The following is a 17,298-nucleotide window of genomic DNA, read 5'->3' on the forward strand; positions in this document are numbered from 1 at the left end:
TCTAAAACCTTTGTTGAACTCCAATGGCATTTTGGTAGAAAAAACAAATCTCTCTCTATTTTGATGGTTTTGAGAGAGAAGAAGTTACAATTTAGAAGATTAATTTAAGGATTTATTAAAGAAATTGTAGGTGAGGGTATTTCTATCCCAAAACATGAATTACCATAGTAAATAGCCATATTTTGAATATTAAAAAAAATTACCCTTTTTTTTTATCATTATCATAAACCTATGAAATTTTTATGGTAAATGTCCTTAAAAATATATGATAAATTTTGTTGAAAAATAAAATTCTTACAAATTTGGAACCATTGATTGAGTAGTCCACTTTTCTTTTTAGTTAATATTGCTAATAGACCCAAGTTCAATACATTTAACATTTTGTTAGGACTAAAAGAAATTTTCGATAAAATTAATTCAAGTGATGAGAATGGACTAATAAATTGATATTTATAATTAATTTTGGAATTAAGTAGAAATGACAATATGGTGAAAACAGGTAAGATAAAGGGAGGCCTATCATTTTTCAAAATCTTGTGGAGTCTTTGTGTATTAAAAAAAAAAACTTAGGGAAATAAGGGAGTTTTTGTAATAAAACTGTAATAGATAGGTTCATGAAGGTAAATATGTTGGATCGTGGGGATCGAGGGGAACAGACCTTTTCCCAGTAGCTGAAAGAGAGAGACTAAAGACTAGATTCATCCATTTTTAATTTTATATTTATATTTTATTTCATTTATTCAGAATTACAGAAAATTTGCAGCCCCTCTTATTCTTCCTTTATTTAGACTGCAAAGCTAAAGTTGGTTTTTCGGCGATGAACATCGATTGGGTATCGCTTGAGAGTCCTCGTTGTAGGAAAGAAAACCAGTTTGTCTTCCTCTGATATATTCCAACTGTCAACACATAAAAAATACTCAATTAATTTTTAATTTTCGTAAAATCGATCTCGATTAAAAGAGAGATTATAAATGTTAAATTTTAATTTATCACGTAATATTTTGTCAACATTACGTGGCAGATGTGTCCATATAACACATGTAACAAGATATTTTTGAAAACTTTTCTTATATATATATATAAAGAAACTCATAATAATACCTGAAACGGGTGACAAGATGATGAAGGAACACCGAGATTTCGACTCTGGCTAACTCATATCCTGGGCAGAGTCGTGGGCCCCCTCCAAATGGTGTGAAGAGATTTCCTTGGTTTGATTGTGATGCTGACGTTGGTGTCGTATTATTCTGTGATCCAACACATATCATAGTAAACAACCTCCATACACTACAAGACGTCATTATCAAGATTCAAAAGTGAGAAAGAGACCTGCCACCTCCAGGGATTAAAGGTTCGAGCTTCTTTGTAGTGGTCTTGGTCAAGATGAACTGCTCTAAACGAAGCAAATACTTTCCAACCCTTGGGAATTGTGAACCCTGTTTTTTTTTTTTTTTTTAATTTTTACACCCCAAACACACACACACACCAAATAATTAAAATTGGTAAATGGGTAAGTAAGTTCCACACCGTTTGATTAGATTACGAACCTTTGATATTGACGTCAGAAGTAGCTCTCCTGAACACCCCACTAATGATGTTAGCGACTCGCAAGGTCTCGTTAATTACCTGAATTAAAATTTATTTACTATTATTAGGTACATTTATATGCCTTTTATAAATTTATTTTGATAGTGAAGTGGAGGTTTGAATTTGAGAGTGAAAATAAGGAAGCTTACACATTGTGTGAATGGCATGGATTTGTAATCGCTCCAAAGGAGGGCTCGGATTCCAGCTTCTTTGATCGGATTCCATCATGTTCTTCCTGAAAATCAAAAAAATTATTACTTCTCCAATATTTAAGCTTCACATTATACATTCTATCAAAAACCCATATTGTAGATTTATAGTTAATCTCTAAATTTATAATTGTAGATTAAAACTATATGACACATCATTATAATCATACATGTATCATCTCAAGATTGATGGTCGGTCTTATCTCCATCGCTCTTACATTGGACTAGAAAGTCGGCAGACAAGTGGCTCATGGTACAGATCTCAAGGTTGGTGAAGTTTTGAAAAATTCTTACATGTTGTTAAATATCATTATTGTAACCACCAACCCGACTCAAAATCTCTCTTTTTAAAAAGAAATTTTTCATTAAGAATATAATCAAAGAATAAGAAGAGAGCAAGAGCTAGGTACCATGAGCCAGAAGATGAACAGTATCTCATGTAAGAACCCATCCCCATCCCTTAATATTAGAGCATAAAATAGGTTGGATTTTATCTGAAATTCAAGTGATTCAGATCCGAATTTAACAGATTTACACCCTTGGAGTAGACCCGAATAAAAAGAAAATGGTTTAAATATGGGTTGATATCCCTTAATTCAAGTCGGATCCGGATTCATCCATAGATCCAAATGATATATTACTTTTTTAAAATTATATATATATAATATTTTTCAAAAAATCTTTTTTCAACTACTTTAATATAACATGAATTCTAATAAAATAAGAGTTATAATAGTAAAATAGAATAAAATGTAGAATGGTCCAAAATTTTCCTACCCGAATCAAGTAATTCAATCGGGTTGGATTCATATCCAAATATAGTGGAAGAAAAATGGTCCAGAGATTTGGATCCAAATTCATAAAATAAGAGTATCGATCAAAATAATGGTTCAAATCAATCAAATTTGAAGGGAACTACTTCTTTTGAACAGAGTCTTGAACTCCAATCCGTTCCTATTAACTCAAAAAAAAAAAAATCTTAGAAAAAAAAAAAAACGCATCTTTTTCAACATAATGAGGGTAAGGGATGTCGCTGGCGCTGCAGAGTAAAGACCTGTCGACTGCAGTGCACTTTTACCTGATATTTTGTTTAGGTCTGGATATTTGACCAGACAGAACCCTCCAAGGTAGCTTTTGACTTTTATACCATTTTTTTTTTTTTTCTTGTTTAGTCCAACCGCATATATGCTCTCTCACTACACTAATGAATGTAAAATGAGAAACTCAGGACTGCAAAAGATATTAACTTTTTAAGAGACAAAGAGGGATTATACCTACTTTCTAATGCCCTTATTTATAAAGACGAGACCATTTTAGATTTAGACCCCCCCCCCCCCCTTCTAAACCTAAATCCCAATAGAAAGACGTATAAAAGTTCCCCAAGGGCAATTTTGGTCATTGTATCCTCGCGGTGGTCCAAATCTCTACTAGCAAATGGTCCATGGTGTGCTAGGATTCCTGAAAGGCATTGCACGTGCGGTCGGTTGAGTAGTCCAAGAGACCGCTACAGTCCAACGTCGTCGGACACTCGACTGTCCAACTAATCTCTCCAACAACGTCGTTAGAGATCTAAATTTTTTGTAATTTTCCTTATAAATAGGGTCCTGTTAACATCTCTAATAAATACACTTTGAAAATTGTTTTTTTTACCAAAAATGCCCTTACTTTAAAAAAAATCCCCAAAATACCCTTAAATTCCAATTTCCAAAGTGTATTTATAACAAGGTCACACATTAACAAAACCCTTAAAATTTGGACCACGTCGAAAATATCCCAAATTTGTTTAAGAAAATCACAACTCAACAACCGTACGATCTCTTGGGAAGGTCCAAAATTGCTAACCTGTCGGTTCTTACACAATGGCAATTTCGTAAAATCAAGTAACAGTGATTATCCGTTTGAGATTAAAAAAAAATTTCCAGTGCCAACGTGGTTGGATACTAAACATCCAACAACAAACGGCTAATATACATATATTTCCTTTTTTTTTTTTTTAATCTCAGCCGTTCCTTAGAAAAACTGAATTGGATCCAACGTTGAAGAAAAAAAGTAGGATTTTGGATCGGGTACCTTAAGCTGAGCCAAAGCAAGAGGAGTCTCAGTAAGGAACTTGACAGCAAGAGTCATGATAGTGGACGTAGTTTCATATCCAGCGACGAGTAACGCAAGCAAGAAGTCTACACTCTCCTCATCTGAGAACCCACCATCTCCTTCAAGCAAAGTTCCCAACATGTCTTTCTTCATCTTCTTCATGTTCTCATCATCTCCTTCGCATTCCTTCCTTCTCTCTCTAACCATCGATCGAAGCTCCTCTGCTACCTTTGTTCGAGCCTACATAATTAATTAATTAATTAATTTAATAAACAAAAATATAAGATTTCGACAACTTTTTAATTTTTTTTAATTTACAAAAACTAATAATAATTACTTTGATGGCTCTGCCGTAAGTGGTGAAGAAGAGGGGCAAGGGAACTGCGAAGAAACCATCGATGAGGAGAAGATATTCTTTCCTAAGATTCTCAGTCCATTCGCCTGGATCGAAGCTCATCAACTGCTTCACTGTTAATTCGAACGTTATCTGCAAAAAAAATCTCAAATTAAAAGTAAATTAATAAACACCACAAAATCAATTAAATTTCTAAAAAATTTAAACTTTAAACAAATTGGAGAAACTAGATTTGATTTCAGTGAAACAAACACTCGATTCTTGAGAGAGGAAAATTAATACAAGTTTGCATTCGTCGTCAAGAAGAACTGTAAGGATTTATCTAACGTACGCCTTTTTGAGCTAAAAGAGAGGACTTTGGCCTTAGTAGATCTACTAAATTGCGCCGAAATTAGCTATAAAAAGAGTGGACATTGAAGAGCTCGTTGTGGATTTGGTATCGTTTAGTAGAAGAATCTATAAAAAAATATAGAGGATTTTCTAACATGTGCCGAAAACGCACTGAGTTTGTGACGATCTGGAGATAACTCGGTCGATTCAACTCAAACAAAGGAAGGGAAAGAAACTAAGAAACCAAACGACAAGATCTTTATCGGTTCAGCTAACTTGAGAGGAGATCAGAACACGTACCTTCTTCGCTTCTTCTTGTAATAAAACCCGGTCTGTCCAGGACTCCAAGGTGAGCCGGATGAGCCGATCGATGTCAACGAAGAGATTATCTCTAATAATAGAAGAATTTGAAAAGTTCATTGTGAGCGAATGCATCTTCTTATGTAGATTTCCCTTCATCAACAACAAAGAATGTCTCCCAAGAAGATTAGAGATCGAAGAAGGATAGCTACACTCGAACAACTTCCCTTCGTTTTGGAGAATAAACCGATTCGCTTCTGGATCGGTTGAGAACACGGTTGGTTCACCAAACACATGAGTCGTGAACAACTTACCGTACCGAGTCACTCTTGCGTCGATAAAGGGTTCTGGATTTTCAGTCTTGTAGGCGGAGATGAGTTGCAGAGTCTCACCAATGAAGGGAAGACCGAAGGTTCCAGGTGGAAGACCGAGTCTTCGATGGCTGAATCGGGAGGAACGAAGGAGAAAGATGAGACAAAGAGAAGAACAGAGGAGGACAGAGAAGAGAAGGAGGAGAAGAAGAAACGCCATGTGAGAGAGAAACTCAGAATCATAGAAGTCTAGAGAGAGAGAGAGAGAGAGAGAGAGAGAGAGAGAGTTAAAGAGACGAGAAGGCGTGGGGAGAATAAATGTCAGAGAAAAAGATATTCCGTATATCTCTCTGTTTCAGATTTTCAGTCACTCTATCTTTCTCCCTCTCCACAAATGCCTAGTCTATAACAGAGGATAAGAGGAGAATAAATAAAAAAAAAAGGGATTTAAAAGAAATTTTAAGTTATGTGTCATTTACAGCAATAATTATATTCGAAGGATGTGTGGGCACATATTTTCTACTTCTACCGACATATAAGAGAAGGTAAAAATTAGATTTTTCTAAGTTGAAATTATGTTTATCAAACAATATCTTGATAGGATATAGAAGTAACTAAGTGTTAGATGTAAAGTACTATAATAAAGTGTATTGTGATACATCAAATCATATATCGGATTGGATCAAATCCTCATCAATTAAGATTAGATTTAATTGTGATTATCTCATTAATTAGGTTTTGTCAGGTTTTATCATACTCACTTGTTAAGTTATTAGAAAATCTTTGTTAGATTATTAGGTAGGAAGTAATGTAATAAGATGCACTATGATAAGTTAAATCTATTTAAGATTGTACAAAATCTTTAGAGATTTGGGTTAGGTTTAATTGTAATTATTCCATCACTTAGGATTTTCTTTATTTTCTATATAAATCTTTCGATTAAGTTGAATTTCTAGTTTCATTTGGTAGAGACACCACCGTTACTCACTAGCCTTAAATTCAACAATAAATCTTTAGTGATTTGAGTTAATTAGTTAGGATTTCCTTTATTTTCTATATAAACCTTTGGATCAAGCTTAAATTGTTACTTACATTTGGTAGTAGACACACCACTGCTACTCACTAGCCTTAAATTAAACCATTATCCTCGTCATAGAAGTTCTTCATCAAAACAATTCATCTTCATCAACTCATCGTAAGAAAAAAAAAAAGACTGATAGAAGACTAAAGATCGTTATTGTCATTAAGTCACAGATCAATGCCACATCATGGTTTGTACCTCATATGCTGTTAAAAATATGTGTTCAAAGGCCATGATTCTATAATCATTCACGAACTCCCATCTGATCGGATTGCTACTCTCACCAATGGTGGTTGTTATCGTTCGTTAACACATCATTGTTACCGACAACCCATACAATAAAACAATAAATTTAACTATAGATAAATTCTCTCTTCAAATCTTATTATTAATGGTGGCTTAAATTGATCGGACTTGTGATCTGGCCTAATTTTAGAATACATTCAATTGGGTTCAACTAGAACAAGAATATTTAAAAGTCTTTAGTTTTGACATAATCGGGGATGATTCAACTCTTCGATCGAGTTAATCATCAATATTTTTAGTGTACATTTTTTAACTGTTCTCTTTCAAAGATAAAAATAATTAAATTAATAACACTAAAATAATTTTATAAAGATATGTTTCCTTGTTGATGAATACATTTTAAATTTGGGAGTTCAATCATTCTCTATTTTCCAAACCTTTAACTTGGCAAAATGAGTATTTTTTTTTTTTTTTTTTTAAACCATCTAAGGCATAAAAGCTTAAGAGGATGGAAGTCAAAGGTGTCATTTTGACTATCATGGTAGTTCACACGGTCTAAATGGAGACCTAGATCTAGGCACTTTATACGATTGTGTAGTTCATGTTACCATTTTTCTATATGCATACATGCAAATAAATCTTTTTTTTCTTAGAATAACAGTTTTTAAATACTCCCCCTCTGGCACGCCCCAATCACAGAATAGTAGATCATTTGTCTTGGGATATGCATAATCATAAATCTTTTTTTATGTATCATAAGGCAAATAATCTATGATTCTGTGATGGAAGTGTAGGGGGATTGTATCTGAGAAGGTGGGCATCATATTATCACGACTCTTTTTCTTACTATAGCAAATAAATTACATTTTCAATCTAATTATGAAAATTATACTTTTCAAAAAAAAAAAAAAAAAAAAAAAGATAAGAGAGATTTTCTTAGTTATCCATGCGCAATATTCTCTCTAAATTTCACAAATCTCTCTCTCTCTCTCTCTGTCTCTCTCTCTCTCTCTCATTCATTGGTTGTCGACGAATGAAGCTTTAAATTGATGTATAAGTAAGATTAAGAATTAGCCACGTTTGGCCTAATGATGAGAGGTGCAAAAGAAATTATAGAACTCACATAGCTATCTCCTTTATTGGGGGTGTGGGTGCATGTAGTAATAGAATCTCTTCCACATGGTCCCCATAAGGAACATCTTCTAACCCACTCCACACAACCTATAAAATAATTAAAATAGACACTCTCCCCCCCCCCCCCCCCACCTTTTGTTCACTTCTAGGCTGTAGATACTCCAATCAAATATTCTTATATCAGAAGATTATGTTAAATCACACTATCTTTAACACAAATCTTGTTTATTTTAATGCAACAACCTTGTCATCTTCCATTCACGTTAAGGGAATTTATTTAGAGCATAAGATAAGTAAGATCTTATTCTAGCTAGGTTGGTTGTTTTAGGGACCGACTTGAACTAGATGACACCTAAGTGTTTTTTAAACAAAATTCCACTATTTGTTTGAAAGGGATGTGCCATCAATTTTTTTCCCCCTATTAGGGGCTTACTCTCTTGTCGAACTGAAGTAGAGCGTCCTTTAGGGTGTCCACCCACTTTTGCTGGGGATTACCCTTTAAATTTGGAACCTATTATTGTTGGGTTGGAACAGGAAACAAATATTGTTCTCCATTCAAAAACAATGTATCTCGAGGACTTCTTAACCTTTTTCTTCTTCCTCCTCTTCTTTATGAAAATATCCTAATTTTATTATCTTTCTTCTTCTACCCTTTTTCAATATTATCCCTCCAACTTTATCTTCTTTCCTCTTATCTCCCATTTTTTAATATGAAAATGTTGGACCAACTTCCTTAAACACTGTGCTAATGTGGCAGTGGGTAGAGAAACATTGATTTTCTTCCTTGTATCCTAACGAAAAAAATGTGTTTCTTTATATATTGTCACGTCAATGTAGTGTTGAGCACAATGTCGAAGAAAGTTAATTTAGAACTATTCTTCTTAATATTTTCTCTTCAACTTTATTGTTTTTTTCTTTTATTGTTAAACCATAGAGAGGAATGCCCATGCCGTAGTTATGGGCAAACTCTAGTTGATCTCTAAGGGAAGAGTTATGATTTATCGATTGAATTAATTAATAATACTAAAGAAATATGTCCTTGCACATGTCACTTTGAGATTAACAAGGATAAAGTCCATATGTCAATAAGTCCTACTCCAAGAATGGCATGACAGCCTAAAAGCATGATTGACGAGAATCACAAAATAAATAATCATGGATGAGGTTTTGAGGAGAGTATAACTGATAACTGTTTAATTAGAGGTCAATGAATGCGTGAATGTATAAACAGGAGAAGAGGACCTTAGTATAAGGAATTTTTTAGCATCATTATCTAAATTTAAGATTTTTAACTTAAAACATTAAAGACTCTTTGGTAGATACCATTCCCTTTTTATTTATAGGAAGGGAGCCGTAAGCCAAGGCTTTGATTAAAACGATGGACAGCATGATTTGGGTATTTGATGCAAAATTAAATAATTTTACAAAGGGAGTGAGAGTGGGCTCTCGATGGTGGATTTTTTTTTTTTTTTTTTTTCCATATTGGGAATGGGCTTAGACATCATCATCACCAACATAAAAGCCTTATCCCAAGGAATGGATAAGAGACATCATCATCATTAAACCCAAACAAATATAAATGTCCAAAGAAGAATGGGTGACGTCCAAATTATATTATTGGGATCCACTTTTGAAGTTGGGATTTTTCTAATCATAAACCTTGTTTGTGGCAGAGTAATCCATGTTGGATTGAGATGGGAGGATATTTTTTCATCATCTTGAACGGCTACGATTATTGCAACAGCGTTACCTCACCAATCCCCTCCGTCGGGAACACATATTGATTGCAGAGCGAGCAATATCAACTACACCTTTGGCTTCAAATAATAATAATCTCTCAAGCTATGATATGATTTCATTAACATAGCTTGTTGGTACACTCTAATACATTAATATGACTAGCCTCGTTATTTCATTTGCCATCAACAAATTGTGTCAATTCATGCATCAATCCCATCTTTGATCATTGGGCAGCCATCAACCATAGAGGTCAACTATCAACATGTAGTTTTATCTTTCGAAAATCCCCATAATTGCAACTTTTTGGAGTAAGTTACACCGACATTGATTAGGCTGGATGCGCGAATCAAATAGGCCACGAAGCTCACATGGTTACAGTCCTTTTTAAAAGAATTGGTATATTTCTTTCTTGTGGTACCAATTCTTTGGTGTTAAAATGTTGGGGCCACCTCAAACCCATGTTCCATGTTAAATCGACTTCAAGGTGGCCCAAGAAAGATTAGATGGTCATTTTATCTCTAGAAAAGACCAAATTTCTCATGTCTTTAACTAAAGGACTACCCACCTTCAACCCTGTTTTTTACCATCTAAAAATCAAACTCCAAACTCCTTAGCGACCAAGAGGTAATCTCACTCTCTCTAAAGGCAATTGACATTATCAGGTTCTTGATGAAACAAAAGCACTTCAAATATAAAATCCAGCACTCTCTCTGAAATTCATCAGAGGGGTGATTTCCAATTGTAACACGTCTCTAATTAAATCAATCAATCGGGACGAATGATGTGGGATATGAATGTTGAAGTTTTAGGATTGAGAGTAAAAAAAATTACAAAACAATATCAATACGGCACGTATCTTATTAGATATGTATGTCGGACAGTCAAAAAGTGTGATGTTAAGATATGAAACTGAGGCAAAAATGAGAGACCGAACAAGATGGGGCGGATTAAGAGAAATAATTAGAAATATAAGAATACCATGAATAAAGCAACAAATAGATAAAAAGATACTAGAAAAGACATCACTTTCGACAAAATAAACCAACATGATTCATTTCAGCTGACCACAAGTTTTTAAATATGGATTTGATGATAATGATGATGACGACGACTTGTGGGCACTGTATCAATGGGGACACAAACAAGCACCAATCAAAACCATAAATATATATACATATATATATGTCAATTAGTGACTAAATCATATACTGCTCTAGGTATTAGAACCCATCTCTGATTTTCTGGCAATGTTCAATCAAAACCTATAATATTTCAAGTAAACGTGTAATTCCCAACATAAGTAAGATCGTCCTCTAAAACACGGCTATGAATCTTCTCTACATATGTTCCACGAGATTCATATCTTGAGAACACCCATTAGTGGATGATGGTTCACACCTAAGTAGCAGCTGTGCAGAAAGTAAAGAAAACCCATTAATGCATTAAAAGTGGGTATTTTCAATAAATTGCACATCTCCACAATCTCTGATTCAAGCTTTCTAGACTCTGAAAAAAGAAATAAATAAAATAGAAAGGAGATGAAGAAAGTGAAGTATTCTACATATTTGATGCAGAAAAACTCCATAGGTAAAGAAAAGGACATGTGAATTTAAGATCTTAAAAGATATTTTACGTAGAATGATGCACAAATCGAATACATCTTTCTGAAGTGAAAGCCTCTGAGAACCAACAGTCAATCAGAATTTACAGTTTAAACTGAGAAACAGAGAGACATCTTTATATACAGAAAAAGGCTTCTATATACAGATTGTTTATAAACGTCTATAATGACAAGACTTCACCTGATATGAGGATCATATGGAACAAATACTGGATCTGGAACAAGAACAGGCAACTTATCTATGTACACGAACAGTCTCTTTAAGTTCTCCCTGCATATGGATGACATGTCCACAATCTCACAGCTCTCAGTATAGATCCATAGATCACCTGAGTTTACTCTTTTTAGGCTATCCCGACAAAAGGGGCACGACTGAGACCGTGCACGCCTGAATCAAAGCAACAAACAATTCAAATCAGGGTTGATTCAATTTTTTATAATGGCATCTAAAATTGAATAATTATAAAGAGATTAAAAAACGGACTGAGCAGACTATCAAGAATCATATAACGGCCTCTCTGTACAACATGCAAAGAGTCACTTAGGAGATCCTCAAGACATCCCCTATAGACTTCTCAGTGTTAGGCTTAAGAAATATATTTGGTGGGACCCTAAATAAAATAGGTCCAACTTTCGGCTTGTATGGCACTTGTACCATGATAACAATGGTAAAACCCTTACAATCTCTAGTAAACTGTAATTGACAAAAGGAGAAAACAAAAAAAACAAAAAAAAATGGATCTTATATTTCTTTTTCTTAGGGAAAATTACGAAAGAAGAGTTGGTTTTCTAATTATTTATCAAAAAATTAATAAATTTAAAAATATTACAAAAAATGATTTAAGATGTTTTACTGTCCAGCGTTTATTGAAATCGCTATCGCTAGACAGTCCAGCATTTTATGCCTTCACATCTTTTCAGATCCCAAAAATACCCATGTATATCAAAACCACCAAACAATACAACATTTTGTTATATTGGGATAAAATACAGAGTAAGGCTAGCCTGACTAACCTAGTAAGATTTAAGAGTTGTGGGGCCCACATGACTTACCAAATTAGCAATTCAATACCACAAACAAATCTTTCATCGAAAAACTGAGATTAAAAAAAAGAATAATGCTGAAGTGACCTCAGGCTGGAACCTCATATCACACTTCTTGACGTGAAAGTGTACGGGAACCAAAGATGCTTTTCATCGAGATACAAGTGAAAAAATATATGGTTCCTATCCACTTTCACATCAAGAAGTGTGATATGAGGTTCCAGCTTGAGGTCACTCCAGCACAACTCTAAAAAAAATCAAAGGTCACCGAATTACTAAATTTATGAGAATTACATCCTTGATGCATCAGATCATGTTTTTAGATGATGCATGTTGCATGGGTTGTAACAAAACTTTCCTTACTTGGTACGGAAAGTGTTTTTCTTTTAATAGAATTTCAAAATATGAAAGAACTAAAACGCTGGACCATACAGCGATTTTAAAACAGGTTGAATAGTCCTTTGCATTATATCATTTTTTATAATGTTTTTAAAAATTATTATTATTTTTATTATTCATTAAAATATTAACCCTTTGTTTTAGGTAATTTTCTGTTTTTTTTTTTTTTCAGAGAATGAGGGTAAGATTCAAAAAATTGTTACAAAAAAAATGTACCAAAGAAAGGATTATTAAAGGGTGCCTACCAATCCCGATAGCACTTCATGCACAATGCGTGGTTGCAATTGGGCAAGACAACCTTACTACTCATTTCCATGCAAATCCCACACTCCTCTTCCCTCTCTATATCAAGTTCAGAGAGTTTGCCCTTCTCTAGTACATCCTTTTTTTTATATTTGGTTGCACAGACCTCTTTTTGTTTTCGATCCTCCACATCAGTTATTCCTCTTTGAAGTTGTAATAACGAGGGAAATATCACAGCTGTCCATGTAGAACCCAAATTTCTAAGTACATGTACCATTCAACAGCAAAATGGAACATTTCTTTAGCTAATAACATAAAGTAAATGTAAATTCATCAAAAGTAACATTCTTGTATACAGCTTAAACTTCAAAGTACCAACTCACCATAAAATTCTCTAATAGTAGCTTTCTTTTCATAAATAGACATAGTGGTCTTGCCATCAGCATATGCCTGAAACAACCCAACAAAATTATTATAAGGCACAACCCCAAAAAAGAAGTAATATTGATACTCCTACAATGTTAAAGAGGAGAGTAAATTTAATCACCTAAACAGACCTTTGTAAACTAAGATCTGATGTATGATGCATTCTAGACAGAAGAGTTACCTTGTAAATAAGGATTCTAAGCAATCCAAGGGCACCGGCAAGGTTACAATCGGTCCATTGAACAAGAAAAAGAAATAAGTGGGCAGCTGGACTATAAGATAATCTCATTTGAATGCATTCACCATCATATTCCCTTGGGTAAAGCGAAGCCCTGAATCTCAAGAAAAAAATTTAAAATACACAGACCCGTCAAAGCTTGTCCTTTGAAAAAGAAATAATGAAATCTGTTCCAAGAGATAACCCAGTCAGCTATTTGTCCAAGCAAAGAAATGTATGAGAAACAAAACAGGTATATAATGCATCCCAACAAAATGATAGGCAGTTAACTAAAAAACAAGTATAGAAAAGCTTGGAAATCATCCGATCAAAGGCCAAATCATAACTTACTAAAAATATTATAAAGGTTTTTCTTGAGAAAAAGAGCCTCCTGATAATGACACATGGTGCCTCTTAACAGATGGCCCTATGGGAAATGATAGATCAAAGTATGCCTTCATTCTTCAGTCTCATAGTTGAAACCCATTGTTGGGTGGGGCAAGTGGATGTGAGGTTATAACTATTCTCCTTTAGTGCAATCTCTCTTTCTTTGCAACTAAAGAAACCAAGAAAGCCAGTTACTTGTTTACCAATTTTGCTCATCTCATAAAAGGATGCGTATTTCTTATGATTGGGTTAAAGATTTGGAGAAATTATAGTGACAGTGAGGTTTTGTTACGACTGCACGAGAGCTTAACTTTCCACACCATGATCACTTAGGTGCTTTGGGTGAATCGATTAGGTTTTTCTTAAATGCTATAAGAATCAGCTCCACATTGACTATTAGAAAATTTCCCTTGAGAGAGGCCTAAGAAGAAAGATATCATAATGAAAGCTGCCACATTTAGGCCATCTTGGACGTCAACAAAAGGGGAATACACTACCTGGAGTTCAAAAAGAATGGTATTGGTGTAAAACCCAAGAGATAAGGGCTTAACTCTCTGCAGTCCGCATCAACACCCATAAATGCTTTGGATATATTGGTTAGGCTCATTTTACATATCCACACAAGCACACACTGGATTTTTCGTGTCACTTTGGGGTTAAGAGAATAGAGGGGGGAAAAACAATAAAGTTCCAAAAGTATTATTGGGAAAAGGGGGAGAAGAGGAAAGAAAATAGAGTTGGAGGGGTATTATTGGAAAAGGGGGAGAAGAGGAAAGGCAATATATAAAGTTCAAATAGTACTTTTGTAAAATAAGGTAAAGAGTAAAACAATAAAGTTAGAGAAGTATTCATGGAAAGGGGGAAGAAGAGAAAAGATAATAAAGTTGAAAATTGTCATTGAGATGCGTTATGAGATTAAATCCCAACCACTCTTTATGGGGAGGGCAAAGATTGGACGACAAGCATCCTTCTTTATTATATAGATATATCCCTCTTCTACCACACATTTCCCAGAAAACCCCTTTAACTTTAGATATTGCCTTCTTTATTCTCCCTATTGTTCAAGAATAGCCTACAACCCTATCAATTAGTCTATCTTCCCTGATGCCACATGGGAATGCTATCTACTTCAATAGATAGAGCTTTGAAAACCAAAAACAAAGCACCCATGAAAAAAATCCATATCGTAGCACAAAGGGTGATTGAAATTTAATTTTATAATGCATATTGAGGAAATTGTCAACTTTACGACCTATCATCTTCTCCCCTCCAAATTTACCCCGCAACTTTATTGCCATTACTATTCAACCCCCCCCCCCCCCTCTAAAATAATAATAATAATAATAAAATTTCAAAGAAAACTCTTTCAGTCAGACTATCTTTGCCAAGAAGACTCTTCCCAAATATCCCACAAGCTATCTACTTCCATGGATAATGCTTTGAAAACAAAACAAAGCACCCACGAAACAAATCAACATCCTAGCATAAAGAGTGGTTGGGATTTAATCTTATAATGCATCTCGAGAACAATTTTCAACTTTATTGTCTCCTATCTTCTCCCCTTCCAAAAATACCCCTCTAACTTTATTGCATTTCCTCTTCTACCCCTTTTCTAAGGAAACCCCCAACTTTATATATTGCCTTTTCACTTCTCCAAATTTTTCACTACTACCCCTCCAACTCTATTGTCATTCATCTTATTCCCCATTTTCCAATAATCTCCCTCCAACTTTACTGTCTTGCCTCCTCTGCCCTTTAACCCCAAAGAGGATGCATGTGTCGGTGGGTACAAACAAAATCGTGTGTGTGTGTGTATATATATATATTTTTAAGGGTCTTACTTTAGCCCTTCTTTGATTATTAAGGTAAGGGAATTTAGGCTTTTCCTCATTTGAGGACATACTCTACACCAGTGTTTTTAGAGGCATATGAGGTTTACGCCTCCAGATGAGGCTCATTAAAGATGCCTTGAGGAATAAAGTTGAAACCTTAAAGAAGCTAAGGCTTAAGCCTCGAACCTTGAGACACCAAAAAGGCTTACGCCTCACATTATTATTATTATTATTTTAAATAATGCATTTCTTCTTCATTTTTCTTATTCTTTATTTACTAATTTACTTCCAGATTTCTCTTTTGTTATCTAAGTAAGATTTTATATATTTCCTTCACTTCTATTTCTTTGTTACTGCTAATAGGCAATATAATTGGAACACTTAGAAATGTATTCGAATGCAAAATAGTGATATATACAAAGAAAATCATTGAATTAAGCTGATTTATAATTTTTTTTTTTTTTGTAGCATTTAGTTTTATACTAATGAAGTTTGTGAAAAAATAATATCTAATTGTATTTTTGTAATGAATATAAAATAATTAGTTATTATAGAGACTTTATTTAGATAAAATATAAAGTAGTAATCACATTTTATATAATGATTTATTGTTATGGATTAAAACTCGAAATTCTATTGTATGGGTTTCAAATTTATAAATATGCCATGGCTATACAAATTTTGATTTTTTTTAATATTATATTATTTATTTAAAAATATCATGTATGTGAGGCTTAAGCCTCGAGGCGCTGACCAGCTGAGCACCTTAGTCTCTCAAGTCAATGGAATGTTGAATTCTTTTGCCTCACAACCCATTTCCTTCCCCTGTTTTTTGTTCAAAAATGAGTATTCTTTGAACTTGACTACAATTAAAGAGAGAAAAAGTTAAAAATAAATAAATACAAATGAATTGCATCCTCTGAGAGAAGGCAGAATTTTGATCCCAGGTGTGTGGTATATTACCACATACTTTACCAATTACCATAGTGGTACCTTCACCCATCTAAGTAAAATAAGAAGCTAACAGGGAAACAAAAAGATTCTTTCAAGTAAAATATTAATAAAAAACAACACTACTCCTATATTCTAAAAAACCCAAACCAGATTTGGATAATTATTAAAGCACAAGGACTTAAAAACCCCAAAAATCAGCAACTCCCCATGAAATTAATTTTTTTTTTTTTAAAAAAACGACAACAGATAATTTTAATATATCTCAAGATAAACTTCAGTAATTTTTCCAAGAAAGCTAAAAAATTCGTTAAATTCAAAATTAAAACTACCAACTAAGCTAAAGATCAAGTATTTCGTCAAAAACAACAAAAATTAACAAAAAAACAGGAAGAACGTAGTAAGAGAGAGGCGTGTTTAAAAATAATTACAAAGTATTGGCGTGTTGAATATCGGCTTCAAGGGCTTTAAGGGAATCCTTGAAAGACTTCCGCATGGCCGTAATTTCTTCTGCAACTATATCCCATCAAACAACACTGAGACCAGATTAAACCCACCTCTCTCTCCCTCTCTCTCGCTCTAAAATCTTTCAATTATAAAACAATTAACCCTTCTTCGAATTCTCTTCCTCTTTTGATCTTTTCGGAACAATTAATAACCTAGAATTCACGAGAAGATCATTCCAGAAAACCCTAAAATTTAATATCTGCGTTTGTTCCTAGAGAACCCTAATTCTCTCTCGGGAATTTGGAGGGTTTTACTGTGCTTTGTTCCTCTCTCTCTAAAGTTAAATC

General features: G+C 33.9%; 2 protein-coding genes across 7 annotated transcripts; both read right to left on the reverse strand.

The window, feature by feature from the left end:
- Nucleotides 1-433: 433 nt before the first annotated feature.
- LOC147386263 (3beta,22alpha-dihydroxysteroid 3-dehydrogenase-like) lies at nucleotides 434-5,587 on the reverse strand. The gene is given in 9 exon segments (XM_086422090.1): nucleotides 434-896; nucleotides 1,102-1,247; nucleotides 1,330-1,436; nucleotides 1,548-1,626; nucleotides 1,737-1,792; nucleotides 1,795-1,822; nucleotides 3,867-4,127; nucleotides 4,225-4,374; nucleotides 4,873-5,587. Coding segments are annotated over 9 exon segments (1,470 nt in total). The 5' UTR covers nucleotides 5,404-5,587; the 3' UTR covers nucleotides 434-784.
- Nucleotides 5,588-10,410: 4,823 nt separating this feature from the next.
- On the reverse strand, nucleotides 10,411-17,298 carry LOC147386264 (E3 ubiquitin-protein ligase AIRP2-like). 6 transcript variants are annotated; one of them, XM_086422092.1, is made up of 6 exons: nucleotides 16,936-17,298; nucleotides 13,299-13,449; nucleotides 13,075-13,141; nucleotides 12,694-12,928; nucleotides 11,187-11,393; nucleotides 10,411-10,793 (listed from the first exon to the last, which is right to left on the reverse strand). In XM_086422092.1, the coding sequence occupies exons 1-6, from the start codon at nucleotides 16,998-17,000 to the stop codon at nucleotides 10,742-10,744; spliced, it is 777 nt and encodes a 258-aa protein (XP_086278218.1). In that variant the 5' UTR covers nucleotides 17,001-17,298; the 3' UTR covers nucleotides 10,411-10,741. The 6 variants fall into 6 exon arrangements, with proteins under 6 accessions (XP_086278218.1, XP_086278217.1, XP_086278223.1 ...); XM_086422091.1 differs by having other exon boundaries at nucleotides 13,299-13,455; XM_086422097.1 differs by having other exon boundaries at nucleotides 13,299-13,522.

The sequence above is a fragment of the Akebia trifoliata genome, chromosome 14 (assembly GCF_017979445.1).
Source record: "Akebia trifoliata isolate Shusen 1 chromosome 14, ASM1797944v1, whole genome shotgun sequence".
NCBI lineage: Eukaryota > Viridiplantae > Streptophyta > Magnoliopsida > Ranunculales > Lardizabalaceae > Akebia > Akebia trifoliata.

Excerpts from the sequence above, each read along its gene's own strand:
- LOC147386264 (XM_086422091.1), bottom strand. The coding sequence starts at position 17,000 with ATGCGGAAGTCTTTCAAGGATTCCCTTAAAGCCCTTGAAGCCGATATT. Across the intron at positions 12,929-13,074 it reads TACTATTAGAGAATTTTATG|CTGTGATATTTCCCTCGTTA; the intron begins GTGAGTTGGTAC and ends CTACATGGACAG. Across the intron at positions 11,394-12,693 it reads ATGAAGTGCTATCGGGATTG|GCGTGCACGGTCTCAGTCGT; the intron begins GTAGGCACCCTT and ends GCTTTGATTCAG.